This window comes from Oryctolagus cuniculus, chromosome 5 (assembly GCF_964237555.1).
Source record: "Oryctolagus cuniculus chromosome 5, mOryCun1.1, whole genome shotgun sequence".
NCBI classification, from domain to species: domain Eukaryota; kingdom Metazoa; phylum Chordata; class Mammalia; order Lagomorpha; family Leporidae; genus Oryctolagus; species Oryctolagus cuniculus.
Genome location: NC_091436.1, coordinates 2338575 through 2359115, shown reverse-complemented (window position 1 = coordinate 2359115; position 20541 = coordinate 2338575). Strand labels below are relative to the sequence as shown.

At 62.7% G+C, this 20541-nt stretch overlaps 1 protein-coding gene across 4 annotated transcripts in view; it reads right to left on the bottom strand.

The window, feature by feature from the left end:
- The window catches only part of RPS6KA2 (ribosomal protein S6 kinase A2), a 299653-nt gene that overhangs the window by 87827 nt on the left and 191285 nt on the right, over positions 1-20541 (bottom strand). For all 4 annotated transcript variants that reach the window (XM_070073285.1, XM_070073284.1, XM_070073287.1 and 1 more), the window contains one exon: positions 2513-2629. In XM_070073285.1, the coding sequence (XP_069929386.1) occupies positions 2513-2629 (117 nt within the window). The remainder of the gene's footprint in view (positions 1-2512; positions 2630-20541) is intronic.

Below are 20541 nucleotides of genomic sequence, written 5' to 3'. Positions count from 1 at the left end.
GACTGTTTTTTCTGAGACAGCGACACTCCCCAGCTCTTGGGATAGCCACAGTTCTAAGCTTTGTGAAGAGATACGCCTATGGTTTTGTGACGGGCACAGCCCTGTGCGTGTGACAAGGACAGTCCCATGCTTCCGGGAGAGGGACAGCCCTACGTTTTGTGATGGGGACAGCCCTGTGCTTCAGGGGTGGGGTGGGGTCCCAGGGTTGTGGCAGACAGGCCTGTGCTGTAGCCATGAGGACAGTCTGATGCTTTGTGATGGGGACCGTACTGTGTTTTGTGACAAGGACAGTTGTCTGCTTCTGGGACAGGGACGGTCCTGTGCTCCTGTGACCACGCCTGTCTCACTCTGGGTCACGGGCAGAGAGCAGACCGAGGAGAAGCCTAGTCGAGGACCCGTGCCGTGCCGGGCAGGAGGACAGAGCCACCTGAAGGCCCCGGGGGCCACCTGGAGTCCTGCCAGGCACTTACGTGAAGGTCTGCAGGTGGGGCGATGCCTGCTCACTCCTGGGTCTCCAGACTCCGAGCCCCTCTGGGGGGGTGGGGGCCTCCGGGCCTGCCAGGTCCCGGTGCTCCCGGTGCATGGTCCGAGGCTGGGAGCTGCCTCAGGGTGGACGCATTCCCTGTGCCTGGCTGTCGCAGGAGGATGACCGTGCACGGGGCCGCTGCCCCCCGCCAGACGGGGGCATCAGAACCCACGGGCTCCCCGCTGGCGTGAGTTTTGCTTTCACACCAACAGTGCAAACGAGCACCCAGTGGACAAGTGCAGTGTGCACCCTGACGCCAGTGTGTCCTGCAAACCTTGCCCAGGAAACCCCGGAGCAGCGCCTCTCCCTCCGCGGCCCCGTCCACGCCAGCCGCTCAGAAGGTCCCGTCCCGCGGGAGCCGGCTCTGCCATGACGCCTCCTGCTGCGCCCTGGCTCTCAGCTCGGGGGATGTGAACCCAGACGTGTGTGCACCCCTGGGGGCCCCGCCTCACGCAGGCCTCCACTTGCTGTTTTCCAAGCAATGAGCTTTGTTTTGTCTTTTTTTTTTTTTTTTAAGCAAAATTGAAATTAAAACTCTGTAATCTGAATGAGGGCCCGGGGAAGCTTCTCCTCCCACATGATGCACTGGTCCTAGGGGGCGTTCTCAGGGGGTGTCCCCGCCCAGCTAAGAGGCCCCGGGTCTGCGCCCCTGTGGGGCTGGCAGAGCTCCCCTGCCCCCGCCCCCAGGCACTCCCGCACGTCAGCTGCGGTGATGGGGACACTGCCTGGGCCCCAGCGGGCCGCCTCCTCGCTGGACAGACAGGCTTGGCAGACGGCGCCTTGCGCGGGCCGGACACCTTCACGAGTCACGGCAAGCGGCTGAGGCCCGGGGAAAACCGGTGCTGGCCTGTTTCCGAGCCGTGGTTCTCAGGGCGGAGCGAAGGCCCTCCCTCAGTGGGCTACTCTGTCACTTGGCGGGAAGACATCCCACGGCCACACCACGCCGGCTGTGCGCTGTATTTTTAGTAATGCTGGTTACATCACGAGAGCCTGCCATCTTTGTGCCGTGAACGGCAGGGAGCAGCCGGCCTCCCAGGCCCGGGGTCTCTGCATGGGCGCAGTCCTGCGTGCTTCAGTCTGATCCGTCGCCCACAGAGCAGCGCACGCCCGCCTTCCCAGCTTCACAGCCACACCGCCGTGCCAATCCCACGCCGAAATCCACCAGGTTTCCCGTGGGTGGACGTCAGCTGGGAACCGAGGGCTCGGGGCAGCGCCTGCGGCCCCACAGGACAAGCGGCGCCCGGGGTACTGCAGGCCCGCGCTCTAGAACTCGATCTAACGGTCGGCATCAAGGACCCAGAGCGGTCAGCACGCGCCGCAGGAAGGCACAGGTCGCGAGTGAGAAGCATTTGCTGACAGCCTGCTGTCTACGGACGTGGCACTCCACGGAGAGTCGTGGTTCCAGCTCTTCCTGCTGTGACTTGGAGGTGAGGACGGGAGGGACAGGGCAGTTGTGTGCACAGGTACAGCTTAGGCCGCTGCTAGGCGGCATGTGCGCCTATTCCAGGGACCTCTTAGACAGCCTTTCAGAGCCAGCACGCGGCGCTGCAAGTGGGCCGTGCACGGGAAGCGGAGGCAGAGGGCGCAGGGACGTGCGTGGACCCGGACAGTAAGGAGCAGCGCCATCGGCAAACCCCAGCCTACCTGGCCGAGGACAGGCGGGCGCCCGCTCCAGGGAGTGCTGCCCCCCTCCCATCACTGTCTCCCCTTTGACACAGCTGTGGAGGATGCACTCGGGGGACGCTGGCGCCTCCCGCCCGCGGGGCTAAAGGAGACGCCGAGGGAGGCCGTGGGCGAGGGCACAGGTGTGGCCTGGCAGGCTCAGGGGTACGGGGTCCTCACACTGCACAGCCCCACAGTCAGGGAGTTCCTGCCGTGCACGGAGTCTGCGTGGCGGGGGCAAGCCATGAGCCACGAGCCACAGAGGACGCGGGCCTCCCGCGGCAGCCCTGAGCCCCACCCGTAGCCGCCCGGGGTCCTACTCACCTTCCCGTAGGAGCCCTGTCCCAACACCTTCAACAGCTCAAACTGGGACGGGTCGGCCTTCTCAAACCCCTCCTTCACATGGTGGCTGATGTCAATCTCCTTCACGAGCCCCTCCTCCTGCAAGACAGCAGCGGCACACGGTCAGGACACGGGGAGACCGCGGCCATCCCGGCGGCACACGGTAGGACACAGGTAGACCGTGGCCATCCCGGCGGCACGTGGTCAGGACACGGGGAGACCGCGGCCATCCCGGCAGCACACGGTCAGGACACGGGGAGACCGCAGCCATCCCGGCGGCACACGGTCAGGACATTGGGTGACTACGGCTATCCCGGCGGCACGTGGTCAGGACACGGGGAGACCGCGGCCATCCTGGCGGCACACGGTCAGGACACGGGGAGACAGTGGCCATCCCGGCGGCACACGGTAGGACACGGGGAGACCACAGTCATCCCGGCGGCACACTGTCAGGACACAGGGAGACTGTAGCCATCCCGGCGGCACACGGTAGGACACGGGGAGACCGCAGTCATCCTGGCAGCACACGGTCAGGACACGGGGAGACCGCGGCCATCCTGGCGGCACACGGTCAGGACACGGGGAGACAGTGGCCATCCTGGCGGCACACGGTAGGACACGGGGAGACTGCAGCCATCCCAGTGGCACACAGTCAGGATACAGGGAGACTGCGGCCATCCCAGTGGCACACAGTCAGGATACAGGGAGACTGCGGCCATCCTGGCAGCACATGGTAGGACACGGGGAGACCACGGCCATCGCGGTGGCACATGGTAGGACACGGGGAGACCGCAGCCATCCCGGCGGCACACGGTCAGGACATTGGGTGACTACGGCTATCCCGGCGGCACGTGGTCAGGACATGGGGAGACCGTGGCCATCCCAGCATGTGCCTTCGGGGGTCATGGGCGGGGCCCTCAGCGTGGACTCCAAACACCACGGCATCCCACATGGCGTGCCTTGCAGTCGCCTGGCTGTGGGGAATGACTGCCGGGGCCTGTGTGTCCCCTGCACGCCTCTCTGGGAGGACCGGGCCCTCAAGGGCACCTAAAGGGACTCGTGACGAAACCCGCTCTGCTGCTCCCCAGACTGGGATGCGTGCAGACAGGACAACATGTGAGGACATGCTCCCCGACACAGGACAGCACGCGAGGACACGCTCCCCGACACAGGACAGCACGCGAGGACACGCTCCCCGACACAGGGCAATACGTGAGGACACGCTCCCCGACACAGGGCAGCACGTGAGGACACGCTCCCCGACACAGGGCAGCACGCGAGGACACACTCCCCGACACAGGGCAGCACGCGAGGACACGCTCCCCAACGGCGGTCTCTCCCAGAAGCCGCACGTCAGGTCCCGCGTGTGCAGGTGGAGACGCGGATGTCTCGCCTCCTCCTGGGTCCCGTTTACACGGCCCTGAAGCCGCGGCCCCAGCTGGCACACACGGTGTGACCCGGCCACCGGAGGACCCACGGCAGAGGAAGGCGAGACAGGGCCGTCTGCCCCGGCAGCAGGGCTTCTCTGTCTGAGAACAGGCCCTTGTCCGTCAGCCACGACATGGGCAGAAGTCACTGCACTTTTCCATCCCAGGGCTTCTCATCCCCGAAGCCACAGGACGTGGGCACCTGTCAGTCCAGCAGGGGGCGGGGGAACCTGGGAAGGAGGTGTTTGCTGGCGTCGCGGCCCAACCAGTCCCTGCATTATCTGTTTCTCCCTGAGAGCCCCCTCCCACCCGTGCCCCCGGCCATCCTCCCTTCCCTGTTTCTGGCTCTGGCCGGCACAGAAGGCACAGAGAGAACTGGCCAAGAGCCCTCTGCAGTCAGCTCCCCGGAGCGGCCACGCAGCCGCTGTGGGCCCCCGGGCCCCTCCCTCCCTTCCAAGATGCGGAGTGCAGGCCCTGCCCCCAGCTCGGTTGCAGGCCTGGGTGAGGAGGGGGCCGGTCTCCAACCAGGGCCTGCACAGAGGCGCTTCAAACGCTCCGTGGAAATGGAACGAAGATGGGTGCATTTTTGGTGCACTTAAGGGGTCTTCAAAAAGTTCATGGAAACGCACGCCATGCGGAAACCGCATGGATTCCACGTCTGCCCTCCAAACAAACTTGCCCTTGAATTCCATTTTCCATGGCGCTTTGGAAGCAGCGTCTTCACTTCCTGTGTGAACAAACGCTTTGGGGAGAAACTGTAACGTCACAGTTCACGGCAGACGCGGCTCCTGTCCCAGCCGAGGGAGCGGCTGAGCCGCGAGGCCCCCTCCATCCCCACCCCCACCTCACCGAGGATTGTTGGAGACTGAAATTCATGTAAACAATGAGCACAGCCCACCCCTGCTGTCTGATCCACTGTGGGACTTTCTGAACTCAGAAGAGAAGGTGTGAAGCTCCCTGCTTTGCGTCCATTACTTGGGTGATAAGCAAGCACGCCACAGCCCAGCCCATCCCAGCCCAGCCCAGCCTCAGCCCAGCCCAGCCCAGCCCTGCCCTGCCCAGCCCAGCCCAGCCCAGCCCAGCCCCAGCCCAGCCCAGCCCAGCCTCAGCCCAGCCCAGCCCAGCCCAGGCCTGCCCTGCCCAGCCCAGCCCAGCCCAGCCCAGCCCCAGCCCAGCCCAGCCCAGCCTCAGCCCAGCCCAGCCCAGCCCAGGCCTGCCCTGCCCAGCCCTGCCCTGCCCAGCCCAGCCCAGCCCAGCCCAGCCCAGGCCTGCCCTGCCCTGCCCAGCCCAGCCCTGCCCTGCCCAGCCCAGCCCAGCCCTGCCCTGCCCAGCCCAGCCCTGCCCAGCCCAGCCCAGCCCAGCCTCAGCCCAGCCCAGCCCAGCCCAGCCCTGCCCTGCCCAGCCCAGCCCTGCCCAGCCCAGCCTCAGCCCAGCCCAGCCCAGCCCAGCCCTGCCCTGCCCTGCCCAGCCCTGCCCAGCCCAGCCCAGCCCAGCCACAGCCCAGCCCTGCCCTGCCCAGCCCAGCCCAGCCTCAGCCCAGCCCTGCCCAGCCCAGCCCTGCCTAGCCCTGCCCAGCCCAGCCCAGCCCAGCCCAGCCACAGCCCAGCCCTGCCCTGCCCAGCCCAGCCCAGCCCAGCCCAGCCCAGCCACAGCCCAGCCCTGCCCTGCCCAGCCCAGCCCAGCCCAGCCCAGGATCTGTGCTCCTGGAACCACAGGGCTGGGCCAGCCCCTGGGGACCCTGCGGCTGTACTGAAATCTCCTGATTTCACAGGGAGACGGAGCCGGGGCCCTGGGCCCTGTGTGCGTCACCTGTGCTGTCTGCTGCCTGTGCAGTGGCCTCTCTGATCCCCCAGTAGAAAAGCCCGCGGTCCAGGGTTAGACAGCCCCAAGCCCTCGGGGTCCAGGGTTAGAGACAGCCCCAAGCTCTCGGAGGAACTCCTGTGGCGTCTTTCCCCACCACGGACCCACCCACGGGGAAGTAAACCCAAGGTCACTTGTCACTTAAATAAACGCCCCTCCCTCTTTAGTAAGGACAACACTTCTGGACAATGGTCACTGACGCCCTCCACCTACAGGGCAGGGGGTCGCAAGTGCAGGTGGTGCCTGTCGCCCGGGTCCCCCCTTCCTGCCTACGCTGACTCCCACAGCGCAGCCAGCAGCGTCGCGTAGCAGGCAGCCGCTCGGCTGAACGGACAGTGAATTTCAGCGCCATCCGAAGACACCAGGTGGGAAGCGCCGAGCCCAGCCAAGCAGGCGGAGACAGCGGAGGCCGAGCCCTCCCTGCGCAAGCACCGTGCCGGCTGTTGCATGGGTTTCTGAAAGACGGCTAGGCCTTTCCTTCCCTCCAGCGGCTCTTTCTGGAGGACCAGGGCCCGCTGTGGCAATGGGCTCGCTGCCCCCACGGCCTCTGCAGGGCGCTCCACCAGACGGGCACGCGCAGCAGCCGCCGGGGCCATCCGGGCCAGGGCACCCTGACCCTGTGTGGACGAAGCCTAGCTGTGAGCTCCGGCACCTGCCGGGCCGCCCGCCTCCCCTGCTCACTCGGGGGAAGGGAAGCAGGGAGGAGCAGAAGGAAGGACATGGCAAACGCCGGCCGGGACGCCAGGACACGGACAGCACTCTGAAACGCCGGGAGCGTGGCTCGGCGCGCGAGCCGGAGATGCAGATCTGGGCGGCCAGCCCTCCGGCCTCCAGCTGGGCACTGCCACTGCCTGCTCTCGGGAGGCTGAGCGGGATGCAGCAGGATCGCGGAGGACAGAGTCTGCGGCGGCGTGGCTGAGCCCTCACTCCTCCTCCATCCCAGACCACGCGTGCCTCCTCTGCACAAAGGGAGACCTGGCCCACCAGAGAGCCGGGGAAGCGGCCACGTGCACGGTGCTGAGCAGGGCGTGGGCTGGCCTGCAGCTTCCTCCATCCTCAGGATGAAGCCCCACGCGTTTCCTGGGCCCAACTTCAGAGTCTTCAGCCGAGCGAGCAGAGTGACACCCACACAGCCCAACCTCCACGTCTCTCTCTACTCTCAAGTCCCGCCCCTCCGCCACCCCTCCCCTGTCAATCTTGCATCTCCGTCTCCGAGGTTTGGACCTGAAGCTCCCCCGCCTCACCGGCTCTTTCCACACCATCACTGCTTGCCGTGCCCCTCAGTCACAGTCCCTACCACCCCATAACCGAACCAGGCGCCATCTTGCCCCCCCCACCTTACGCTGTGAGCTGCCCCAAGGGAGTGGCAAAGCCGGGAAGGACCCCAGAGGGCTCCTGGCCGGGGTGTGAGTCTCAGGTGCAGGCTCCGAATGTGGCCTCCTTCACCTCATCTCAGAAACTCCCTGCCAGGCCACGCCTCCTCGGGCACCGTTCCCACCCTGAGGAGACGGGCCGGGGCTCCTGTTGATGGATTTGTCAGATGCCCTGAGCTCCAAAGAGACTCAGACCTGGGAGTGGCTGGACGAGGCACAGAGACGCCTCCCGCAGACCAACAGCTCTGTAGGGCTGGGGTCTGCTCCCGGAGGGGAGGGGGAGCCCACGGAGGGAAGCCCAGCCACGTGGGATGCAGGCCTGGTGCAAGGTGCACGGGAATTATTTATGCTAATCTGCCACCAGGAGTGAAAATCCCGCCCCTCTGCTGCATTCACACTCGGTACGTGTGACCTCTGTCCTTGAGGTGGACAGTCGGAGAGCGCACCAAGACACGAGTGACAGCTGGTGACCTGCGGCTTAAAATCGCAAGTGAGAAGCCCACAGCGTGACACGGAGGACATCTACGTCCCTTCAGCACCTGGGAGCGTCAGCCCCTAGGCCCATTATCTGTGCCCCCGCTGCCTGTTCTGAGGCTGCCAAGGGCAAGTGGCGTGGGGGGAGGGAGCCCCGCCTGTCGGGACCGGCCGAGGGCCCTGCACCCACACCAGCGTGTTTGCTGAGCTGCAGGTCACCCGGATGCCATCAGGACGACGGTGGGTGTGGGCACGGGCGGCAGGGACACCGGTGCGCAGAAGCACCGCTCAAGGATAGCCCCCGACCTGGACCTGCAGGGAGAAAGGCGACAGGGCTCTGCAGAGAAGCTGCTCACATTGTTTGTCCCGGGCCCACGCTCCGCAGCCACGGTTGTCACAGGTGACCGGTGTGAAGGGAGAGCTCACCAGCCCCGGCTCTGACAGGACAGGTGCAGAGTCCCTCCAGGTGGCCGCGCTGGCCGACAGATGCAGCGGAGAAGCACACAGGCCGCAGATGAGCCCATCACCCGGGGTGACTGCAGCGCTCGTCAGCGGCCACCTGGGCAAGGGACCACAGCAGCACAGGCGACCGTGCGGGCGGCAGTACCACCCCGGGTCACAGTGTCAGGAAGACGAGCGCTGTGCCCTATCCAGAATTCTGTGTCAATCAGGAGGGGGAGTGGTCAGCCACAGCGCAGGGACAAATGTGAGTCCACATTTCGGAGAAGCAAACACAACGGTGACTCAGAAGCCCTGGTCTCCTGGGGCATCGGCTGGCACTGGGAGGAAGGGAAGTGTCCCTGTCGTGCAGAGGCTCACCTGGGACCCAGGCCCCCGGCACTCAGCATCGGCTAACACGGGACGCTGCCTGTGCAGTGACACAAGAGCGAGGAACTGGGGGGCGCTGGAGGTTCAGCAAGTGGGGAAGAAGCTGGGACGCAGCTCCCGAGCAGAGGTGAGCCCGGCCTGAGGAGTGACGGAGCCGCGTACCCCACCCCAGAACAAGAACCACGCAGGACTGAGCTGACAAGACGCAGGCCGCGCCCGAGTGGGATAACTACAGAACACACCGGGAGGGATCTGACGTCCGGCTCAACAGACACACGCGTGTTGAGGGAGCGGAACACGGGTCACACGGACCTGCCACCTGCCCTCACGCCCACCGCAGGCACAACCCAGAGCCCTCGGAACCCGAGCAAGGCTCCCTGCAGACCACAACGCTTCCTCGAAACTTCACGGGGGAAGAAGAGGCCGCACGGCACCTGCGACGGCCTTGGGAGCCAGCACGCAGGTGTGGGACGCAGCTCGGACGGCCGAAGTGCACGCTGGAGGAGGGACAGCAGGGCTCAGTGGGACAGAACCCAGGAGCACACCCAGAGCGCCCGCCTGATTCCAGGGGTGAGAAACCCTGCGGAAAGACAGCGCTGGGGCACCGTAGGCGAGCAGAGACATCGACCTAGCGCAGCCCCCATGTGACGGTCAACCAGCAATGCAGCACAGACCACACCCACACCGCTCTTGGGAGGAAACCTTCAGGCCCTGGGCGAGGGGCAGAGTCGTTAACGCGACACCAGAGAAAAATCAGCGACCTGCACGCCATCAACACTGGAAGCTTTGGCTTTGCTTAAAGACCCCGCTAAGAAAATGAAGACACTTGCACACCACATGTTTGAGAGAAGTCTTGTTATCTGTAATCGATAAAGAATTCTCAAAGTCACGGTCAAAGGGAATGAGCAAGGCAGTTAGAAAGGAAGAGAGACAAAGTTCGTTACAGAAGTCTCGCGGGAGACAGGCGGTCACGTGACAGCACACTCAGCATCATTACTCTGCAGCAACGCAAAGCCGCGGCATACACGCACCCTCCAGAATGGCTAAGAGAGCAGATCGGCGCTGACATCAAACGCTGGCCGGGACGCAGCAACTGCACCTCTGGAAACCAGTCTGTCCGGTTCCTTACGGGGTGCACCATGCTCTCCCCACGCGGCCCCGCGGCTGCAGTCCTGGGCGTTTAACCCAGAGACGTGAACTGTGCACGAACGTTCTTAGTGGCTCTGTTTGCGACACACAAACTGGGACAAGCGTCATGTCCTCCAACGGGCAGTTAACACACTGGCACATCCCACCAGGGAATACCACGCAGCCACGAAAGGGAAAACTTGACAGCTCGAGGCGATGCCACGTGTGACTCCACATGACATCCTTGACGTGCAGCCCTGTACAGAACGGGCTGGTGGCTGCAGGTGTGTGCACGTGTGTGTGTGTGCATGCACACGTGTGTGTGGGTATGTGTCCATAAATGCGCAGCATGGGGGACCTTTGTGGCAAGGGAACGGTGCTGTATCTCGATGATGATGGTACTGCCACTAATACACACACACACACACACACACACACGTAAGGCCGGTGGAATGTGTGTAAGGTTTGCTGACGGCACCAGAAGTGAGACTCCCGGCTGCACACGGTCCTGTGGCGACGTGAGATGTTGTTACCGAGGGACTGGGGAGGAGGGCAGACGGGATCTCACTGTGCCGCTTCCTGCAGCTTTCTGGAACTCTGTAATTATTGAAAAATAAGCAAATTCTGACCGTGATTTCAAAGTCTACTTGGCAGCACTGGAGAGCTTTGTTGCAGGACTTAAAGACGGTGACAAAACAAACTTTAGGTGTGTGATTATCACGGTGACAGGAACGTCTGGATGAAAACTATGGAAGACACAAGACGCAAACACGAGTGATGGCAGGAGCGGACACAGATGACCGACTTCCAGGGGAAGCAGCTGGCACCGCGCAGACCCGTGGAGAATGACGGTGCTGCGGGACGAACCGCAACACCAGTGTCCTCGCTGGCGGAGGCCGGCACGGTACAGGCTACAGCCGGGGCTGACGCCTGTTCCGTTCCCCGTCGCGTCCTTTTCCACTGAGCAAAGCGAGGGGCACGCAGTACTGACTCGGGCGCGTTTGCACACGGACTCCGTGGGGACTTTGTGGAATGGCTCACACCCTCGGGCACGGCATTCCCAACTCTGCGGCACCACCCACGCGGTGTGATGTGGCTGACGCTCTGAGACGTGCACGTGGGAACGCCCACACCCTGCAGCCATTCTTGGCATTGTACATGATGCTTCCGTTCAGAGAAATGATAGAAGCTCCCAGGCCTCTGCCGGGCTTGGGGTTTGGCGCCACGCTTCAGCCACGTGTGACACGGCCTGGTCCACGCGGGGGTCACGTGTCTGGTCTGCAGGGCTGGTGATGACGGCGACGATCCGGAAAGCTCCCTGAAGCTCCCGCAGTGCAAGCTGCCTCTGTGCACGGGGGACGGGGTCCGATCGCCACAGGGGTGGCGTGGGCTGTGGGACCTCCGAGAGGCCTCTGGGATGCTTCACCAAGAGGGCGAGAGGTTATAAAGCAAGGCTGCTCGCTGCCCTTCCTCTTGCACGCACTCCTGCCTGCCCGTCCACTTTGCCGCCAAGCCACGTGAGATGCGGCAGGAGGTCCTTGCCGGGGGCGCCGTCCGATCTTGAGAACCATGAGCGAAGTAAATTTATTTACTTTATAAATCACTCAGTCTCAAGTCTGCAGTGAAGGCCACAGAAAACCAAGTCCTATGCCAGAGTGGACTACTCCCGCCGGAAGACGGTTCGGCATCTTGGTTGGAAAGCCCAGCGGAGACGACCTCCTTGCCTTGCGAGCGAAGGCTCCGCTGTTTCCTTTGCACAAAGGAGACACGGCGGCGCAGCCTGACGGGCCAGGGAGCCCCTTGGCTCCTGAACTCGGGGGCAGGCTGGTAGCCTGGCAATGGCAGCAGGTGGCCCGGGCTCCCTCACTCTGCAGGCACGCGGCAACCGGGTCTGGTAGGCTCCATGGTTTAAGGTCTGAACGGTTATGCTGCCATCAGGGCACGACAGACACACATGCCCTCCTGCCGGAGTTGGAGGTCACGGTCAGCTGAACGCGTGCCCCAGGTATGCGGTCCCTGGGCCGGTTACTCATGTTTACTCACATGCTTGGGGCTACATTTCTTCACACGAGACAATGCTTGGGAGAAACAGAGTTCACTGACAGAATGGCAGCCGCGGCTGGTGTGGGATGGGCAGAGCAGGAAGGTAGACACGCAGCCAACCTGGTCAGCTCTCCGCTCGACATGGTCACGGCCACTCGTCTCTGCTCACCCACTGCCAGCTGGCACCACCGCCGAGCCCAGCACGGGGCAGCTGGATGTGGACCTGGCTAAGTTCTGCAGCCACGACAGGCTGACACGCGGGAAAAGAGAACAGCCCACTGTCGTCCAAATGGCTCCTCCTACACCAGTGCACATCTACACCGAGATCTGCGTCCTGTGTTCTTGCTCTAACCCTGAACCTAGCGCCAGCAAAAATAGAAAAACAAGTCTGTTCCCGGAAACCTAGCATCCGTGCCTCAGGACAAGCACGCAGCAACAGGGTGCCCGAGCAGCCACTGGGGACAGCATGGGCCCTGGGAGTCTGGGGGCATGCATGGAATACTCTAGAGCGTGGAGCTATGGGAGCCTTGGGTTGTATATGGAACATTCTAGCACCTGGAGCACGGCTGGCCCTGGTTTCACATGGAACATTCTAGCACCTGGAGCATGGCTGGCCATGGTTTCACATGGAATGTTCTAGAGCGTGGGCCCCGGCTGGCCGTGGTTTCACATGGAATGTTCTAGAGCGTGGGCCCCGGCTGGCCGTGGTTTCACATGGAATGTTCTAGAGCGTGGGCCCTGGCTGGCCCTGGTTTCACATGGAACATTCTAGAGCGTGGGCCCTGGCTGGCCCTGGTTTCACATGGAACATTCTAGAGCGTGGACCCTGGCTGGCCCTGGTTTCACATGGAACATTCTAGAATGTGGGCCCTGGCTGGCCCTGGTTTCACATGGAACATTCTAGAATGTGGGCCCTGGCTGGCCCTGGTTTCACATGGAATGTTCTAGAGCGTGGGCCCTGGCTGGCCCTGGTTTCACATGGGACATTCTAGAATGTGGGCCCTGGCTGGCCCTGGTTTCACATGGAACATTCTAGAGTGTGGACCCTGGCTGGCCCTGGTTTCACATGGAACATTCTAGAGCGTGGGCCCTGGCTGGCCGTGGTTTCACATGGAACGTTCTAGAGCGTGGGCCCTGGCTGGCCCTGGTTTCACATGGAATGTTCTAGAGCGTGGGCCCTGGCTGGCCGTGGTTTCACATGGAACGTTCTAGAGCGTGGGCCCTGGCTGGCCGTGGTTTCACATGGGACATTCTAGAGCGTGGGCCCTGGCTGGCCGTGGTTTCACATGGGACATTCTAGTGCAGTTCTCGCAGCTGCTGTCATTGAGGCAGCTGACGTGGTCACACGCCCAGCTTCACAGCTCCCGCCGACGGTGGCATGTTCCTTCTTCCACTTTGACCCTCTCACCCACTGGTCCCTCAGCCAATCAGTGTTGCTCCTGTCCCATAGGCAGAGCCGTCTCTTTGCTTCTGAGTGTTTGAAGCACCGTGACCAGCAGGCCCCGCCTGCCGCGCCAGCTCATAAAGCAGAAGGAACACAAAGCTGAGCTGCTTCCTGTCCCCCGGACATCAGGTGGCAAGAACAAACGACTGGGCTGCAGCCGCCGGCAAAGCAGAAACCCCACAGGGGCTGTGTTCCATGTCCTCCCCTGCCCAGTCCTGGACGTGCATCCTGTCTGGGGCAGGCAGAGGAACCCATGGGCACAGCAACCCGAGCCCCAGGCCCAGTGTTTGCAAGTCAGACAAATGTGAGGTCCCAACCCTGGTCCCGACAGCCTCCTCCCCGTGCAGGACACACACGCGCCCCTCGGGATGCAGGCACAGGGAGCCAGTGGCGTGCTATCCACAGCAGACACAGGTCCTACCTCCATTCCTGGGGGCAGCCCGCTGCTGACATGGCACTTGGCCGTCCCACCTGCTGGGCGAGAGCCTCAGAAACACAGAGTGTGGGGGCTCGGGCCAGCATACGGAGAGCCGAGGGGGCGATCAGCAACATGTGAGTGTGAAACGACCGAGGGCGTGACCGCTCCTGGACTTGGCCTTGTGCGGCCAGACGCAGCCCAGGGGCCCCGAGACACATTAGCACACTGCACCAGGCAGAAACGGGCTGGGCTCACTCGGACTGCCGCGCCTGGAGACTCGAGTGCAGGCATGCTTCCCTCACAGGTGCAGGGCAGGTCTCCCGGTGGGAAGGCGCTAGGAAGCCCCTCCCCCCCCCAATACACACACGGATGCCAACACGCGTAACTGGCGCCTGCCCATCACACCCTGCTCACCAACCCCGTCCCCTTCCCAGAGCTCCACGCCAGCCTCTGGAGGGCGCCCTCACCTGTCTCAGGTGAGACCGTCCCTGGAGCTCTGGCAGGTGGCTCCTCCCCTACACACACAGGCTGGGCCGCTGTCTGGGCGTGGCGCCTCTTCCTGACCAGTGCAAGGAGGGGACCCCCCAGACACTCGGCTTCACCTGGCGCCACGACTCCACACTCGGGCGGCTCAGCGACTCCGGGTCTGAACTGTTCTCTCGCTGGGCTGAGCCTGAGCAGGTGGCAAGCCTGAAGTTCTGGGGTAGGGGTTTGGCACAGGGCGCTGCATCCCGTGTGAGAGCTTGGGTTCGAGTCCTGGCTCCTCTGATGCTAGCCTCTTGCTGACGTGAGCCTCGGGAGGCAGCGGTGAGGGTTCAAGTCCCTGCCACCCACGTGGGAGCCCACACTGACTTCCTAGCAGGTGGGACACAAAGATGAGCTGGTGTCGTGGGGACCAAGCCAGACCTATCTCGCAAATAAAATGAAAGTAAACAAGAAACCGAACTCCTATTTATGGAGACGGAAGGAAAAAGAAGGGATCGGATTGTGGAGGTGTCTCTTCTGATGTGGTCTGGTCTCAGAGTTTCTGAGTTACTCAAGTTCAAAGAGAGAAAAATTGGCTTTTGTGTTTTTGTTATAAAAAGAAGTTTTAGTGGAGCACCGTACCATGTATTGGATTAAAAAAGGAGATTACAGAGCTATACTACAAGAAAGTTAAGTTACTCCCAGGCGAATATCAAGAGGTCAAAATAAAACTCGAATTCCATCTGGTCTCATCCGCAAACCTCCCTCACTCTGTCGATTCAGACGTGGAGCCCACCCACGAACACCCCCACAAGGGCACCAGGAATCACGTCTGACCCAGCAGCTGAGCGCCCACAGCCCTGACAAGCTGACACACCACATTTCTTAAAGATTTGCGTGAATATTAAAGAGCTGTTTATTTGAAAGGCAGAGTTACGGAGAAAGAGGGAGACAGAGACGTCATCCCTTCACTGGTTCACTCCCCAGATGACCACGGCTGGGCCACACCAAAACCAGGAGCCTAGAACTCCATCTGGGTCTCCCACGTGGTGCAGGAGCCCAGGATTTGGGCTGTCCTCTGCTGCTTTCCCAGGCGCGTTAGCAGGAAGCTGAATGGGAAGTGGAGCAGCCGGGACTCGACCAGCGTTCACACGGGATGCTGGCGTTGCAGGTGCGCAGCTTAACTTGCTATGGCCACAGTGCTGGCCCTGAAAAAGGAGGTGCATATGTATGTATTTAAAAGGCAGAGAGAGGGAGAGGGAGGGGGAGGGGGAGTGGGAGGGGGAGGGGAAGAGGGAGAGGGAGGGGGAGGGGGAGTGGGAGGGGGAGGGGAAGAGGGAGAGGGAGGGGGAGGGGAAGGGGGAGGGGAAGAGGGAGAGGGAGGGGGAGGGGAAGGGGGAGGGGAAGAGGGAGAGGGAGGGGGAAGGGGAGGGAGAGAGCAAGGGGGAGAGCGAGGGGGAGGGGGAGGAGGAGAGGCAGAGGGAGAGACAGGACTTCTATCCATTGCTTTACTTCCTAAAGGCCCCCACTAGCCAGGAGCCAGGAGCTCTGACGGCCACCACCCTGGAGCTGCAGGGCTTGGGGGGAGAGTTGGGAGGAGACTGAGCTGGGAGTGTGTAACTTTTGCACAGACTCCTGAGGCACGGCCACCACTCCCTCCCGCCCTTCGCACGTGGCCAAGGCTCCGGAGCTGGGCTGGGGAGCTGCACGCACCACCGTCCCCCTCTGCAGCTGGCAGCGGGGACGGGGACTCAGGACAGGGAAATCCTCCATTTCAAACGCCTGTGACGTAGGGGGACACAGCAGGTGACGGAGACCTGACGGATACGTCGCGAGCGCGTACCCTTCAGAAGCTCCCTGAACACAGACATCAGGGCTGTGTGACAAACACCTCTCTTCTTAAGTACTAGCCGGCGGCAACCTCGCTGTCAGTACCTCCATCACTGTGGAAAATCTCAGCAGCTGGGGCAGGCATCTGGCCTGACGACTGAGGCCCCGCCTCCAGCCCCTGTGTCCCATACTCTGGCTCTAGCCCCCGACTCAGCTGCCCGCCAGTGCAGCTCCTGCAAGGACGCAGGGGACGGCTCAGGAGACCGGGTTCCTGCGCCCCGAGTGGGAGGCCTGGGTTGAGTTCCACCTGCAGCGCTGGCCTGGCCCAGCCCTGGCTGTGGTAGGCACAGGAGAAGTCACCCAGCAGAGGGGAGAGCTCTGTCAGCCCCTCTCTCTCTCTCCCTCCCTCCCTCCCTCTCTCTCTCCGCCTCTCACATTAAATCAATACTGCTTTAAAATAAAAACACTACTAGTAGGATCTGCTGCTTCCAGCGGCAGTGCGAGTGAGAGCGGTGACCTGCAGGGTCCCGGCATCACCAAGAAGAGAAAGTCGGCGTGAGAGCCAGTGGAGCACATTTCAGAAGCATCGGCAGATTTTCTCTAGCGGAGTTTGAGAAGAAACCAGAAGATGCAGGCCCACACGAGCCTCCTCGTCAGGTCCAAGGGAGGTCACGGCCACCCCTGCCCCGCCCCCATCCAGAACACTACTACGGGGCCGCGCGAGCCTACAGTAGCTAGTGACAGAGTCACCTGACTTCCGTTACAGTGCATTGGGTTTTAATTAATTAATTAAGGTCTATACATTTCAGTTATTTCATGTTCTCGGACTTAGGAGCCCAGTGACACTTCCCGCCCAACCCTGCGTCCCACCACACTCCCACCCTCCCTTCTCTTCCTCTCCCACTGCCACTCCTAGTTTACAAAGATCTGTTTCCACTTAACTATATCCTCGTAAGATTAACCCTACACTAAGCAGAGTTCAACAGCATGAAGGAAGAACACCGTTCCCAACAGTAGAGACAAGGGCTGTCAACAGTCACTGGGTATCAGCATGTCACTGCACGCCTACACCTTACATGTCAGCTACTCTGTAGGTTACCACAGGCCAGGGAAGACACATGGTATCCGTCTTTCTGGAACTGGCCTGTTTCACTAAGTATCATGGCTTCCAGTTGCATCACTTTGTTGCAAAAGACAGGATTTCATTCTTTATGGCTGAGTGGCATTCCATGGTGTGCATAGCCCATCATTTCTTTGTCCAGTCATCAGTTGACGCATATCCAGGTTGATTCCACGTCTTAGCTATTGTGAATGAGCTGCAATAACCATGGGGGTGCAGACAACTCTGAAACGCTGATCTCACTGTACCGGTGATCCCCAGGACTGGGATGGCTGGGTCACAGGGAAGGTCTACCTTCAGCTTTCCGGGGAGTCTCCACGCTGTCTTCCACGGTGGCTGCACCAGGGCACGCTCCCACCAGCAGTGGGTTAGGGCACCTTTTCCCGCTCAGCAGTCACTACAATTGTTCTGTCTTACTATCAGCTATCACTGGCCCTGTCTCTGTGTTCAGTAGACACTACACTCCATCGTAGGAACGTGCCTGCGGGGAAAACACGGGATACGCAAGGACCTGGTGTCTGTGGCCGCCTCGGGCATCCAGGGGTTGAGGAACACATCCCCCGTGGGTGGGAGGACGATGCATTCGGACTGGGATTCTCTCTCTCTGGAGAGTTCTGCCAGACACACCCGGCCACACCTGCACTGGCAAGCTGAGTGGCAGGTGTGGAGAGCCCCTACGTTCCGGGTTGGGGGAGGAATCTATGTGGGTGCCTGCGATATTTCAATGTGCCAAACAAAATGACAGACGTCTCTTACAGGGAACAACTCCACCCCGCATCTCTTTCCAGGAGCCTTTTGACAGTAGATCACAACCCACACCAGGAAGGCAGACAGCAGGGTGGGTTTTCGCCGCAGAGGGGGGCTGGCCACCGTTTTCCCGGCAAGAGCGGACACCAAGACCTCGTGCCAGTGCTAGCACAAGCAGCACCGACACCCTCCATCCAGCTCCCTCGAGATGACCGGCAGGAACGCAGCCAGGACCAGGCCCTGAAATGCTCAGGAGGGAAGCCCGGCGCGCACGCCGCCAGGGCACGGTCACCCATCCCTCGCGCCTCCAGAGCGGGGGCGGGGCAGCAGGGACAGCTGCTCCGATGGAAAGAGCAGCTTCCGGGATTGCCTCTGCTCCACTTGCCAGTCTTCCCTTATCACCTCCTCCCTGGCCCTTGGTCGCGGGCAGGGGCTTCTGGGGGCGTGTTTCTCAGCCCAGTGAGCTGTTTTTTACCCAAACGAATCCCCTCCCGCCCACGTGTCCTGAGAGTGAAGCGCACCCTGGTGAAGGCAGCAGGCAGCCAGGGCAGGGTCAACTCGCGACCATCAGTGTCCAGGGCCACTGCTTCCCACGGCGAAAGCCATCGCACACGTGGAGTGAGTTCCTCCCAGGTTGGAGGTGAAGCCGTGTACACAGGCGCACATGCACGAGCCGCATTCAGGGCAGGCGTGAGCCCCAGGCTCCCCTCCAGCCCGCAACTGTGCCCACCTCTGCCCACCCCAGCACCTTCCCTCTGTGTCCTGTCCCAGGTCCTCACGTGCCCCTGGCACCTGGCTCGTCCCTCTCTCCTCCACACCTGCCTTCCGGGCCTTCTTTCCCCAGGCGAGTCACCTCCCTCCCGGGAGAGAGAAACACCTGTTGACCCTGTTGCCTTACCAACCCGCGGTGCGCCTGTGCCTCCCCGTTCCCAGCCACGTTTCTGAAACAGGCCAGCGCCTGGCTGCCTCCACTCCCTCCACGGCCCCTTTCTGCCTCCACCAGGCCTGGCTCTGGCTCAGGGCGCAGACCCCATCTTCTGTGCTCCTGTCTCCTTGCCCGCGCTGCCTCCCACTAGTTGAGCCCAGTGCTGGGAGTCACCCGTCCGTGCTCCACGTGACCCTGGGGGAGGGAGTCCCGGGGAGACACCAGGGAGAGCTCCGGGGGGCAGGGCTGCCTGACACCTGCCTTCCAGGCCCTGTCAGAGCTGTGACAGCACTGCTGCCCCACATTCTGGGGACCTCAAAGCAACGTGGCCGGCTTGGCCCGGGGCAGCCTGCAGCAGCCGGGGAGTACGGGCAGGCTGTGCCAGCCGCATCCGTGTTGGCACCGTGCAGAGTGCTCAGCCTTCTCAGCCATCAGGCCACCAGGCCAGCAGAGCCAGCCCAGGGGAAGGCACGGAGCTGGACAGGGCTTTAACGTGCTCACGCGGAGGGGCTGGGAGCCGGAGGGACCAGGCCTGTGGGCAGGGTGAGCCCAGCTGTGAGTCCCGGGTATTTTCAGGTCCTTGGAGAAAGAAGCAGACTCCGTGCAGGCTGCAGACGGGCAGTTCCCGGCAGACGGGCACCTTTCTCTGAAGTCTTTGGAGCAGGTCTCCACTGACATCAGTGTCACACTCAGGCACTCAGGCTCACCCCTCCCGGCCCTCCCTCCCCTACTCACACCCCATCCCCGCCGCTCCCCTACTCACACCCCACCCCCACACTCAGGCTCACCCCTCCCTGGCCCTCCCTCCCTACTCGCACCCTGCCCCCCACTGCTCCCCTACTCGCACCCCACCCCCACACTCAGGCTCACCCCTCCCTGCCCCCTGCCGCTCCCCTACTCGCACCCCACCCCCACACTCAGGATCACCCCTCCCTGGCCCTCCCTGGCCCTCCCTCCCCTACTCGCACCCCACCCCCACACTCAGGCTCACCCCTCCCTGCCCCCCGCCGCTCCCCTACTCACACCCCACCCCCACACTCAGGCTCACCCCTCCTCAGCCCTCCCTCCCCTACTCACACCCTACCCCCACACTCAGGCTCACCCCTCCTCAGCCCTCCCTCCCCTACTCACACCCCGCCCCCACACTCAGGCTCACCCCTCCCTCCCCTACTCCCACCCGGCCCCTGGCCATGGTGGGGGGTGTGCGATCACAAGGACTCCCCCACCCCCTCCTGCAAGGGGGCCTTGGCTCCTCAGCCAGAGGCCCTGAGATGGGCCCCCAGCCGGAGCGGACAGTGCAGCTGCCGGAGCCGCAGTCCCCAGCAGGTTGTGTCCGGGCATCGAGGGGCGCAGGACACTGCTTGTTACACGCAGGCGTCTTTGGAATGGCGCTCGTTATTTCCACGAGACCGTGTCTGCCACGTTGGACACCGAAGATCACAAAAGCACTCACTGCTGAGGGTCACCAGCTCGGCACTGGACGCCGGGGCCTTTGCTACAGACGTGGGTGCTGGCTGCATGCCAGGCCCTGCCCCGCGCAGGACCCGCTCCCTGCGGCACGAGATCCACCTGGAGACCGCGGCCGACCAGCACTCCCAGGGAGCAGGCGAGGTTCATTTTAGGAAGCATTTTGGCCACTGCGCCATCGCGACGCCTCACCACGCCGTGGGGTCCCTGGCCAGCTACAGCAGCCCCCTTACCACAGCCATGCACCTGCCCAGTGGACAGTGCCAGCCACAGCACCACCCGCACCTCGGAGGGACCTCAGGGACACCTGACCCAACAGGGCGCTTCGCTCCTCCCCTCTCCGAATCTGGGGCGCGCCTGCACAGGGCTCCTGCGCCCCCGAGGTCCGTCCTGCACGGCCCCTCAGCTCCAGTTCTGAGTTTCTCAAGGAATGAAGGCGAGAGCTGACAAACTTCCCGCTGT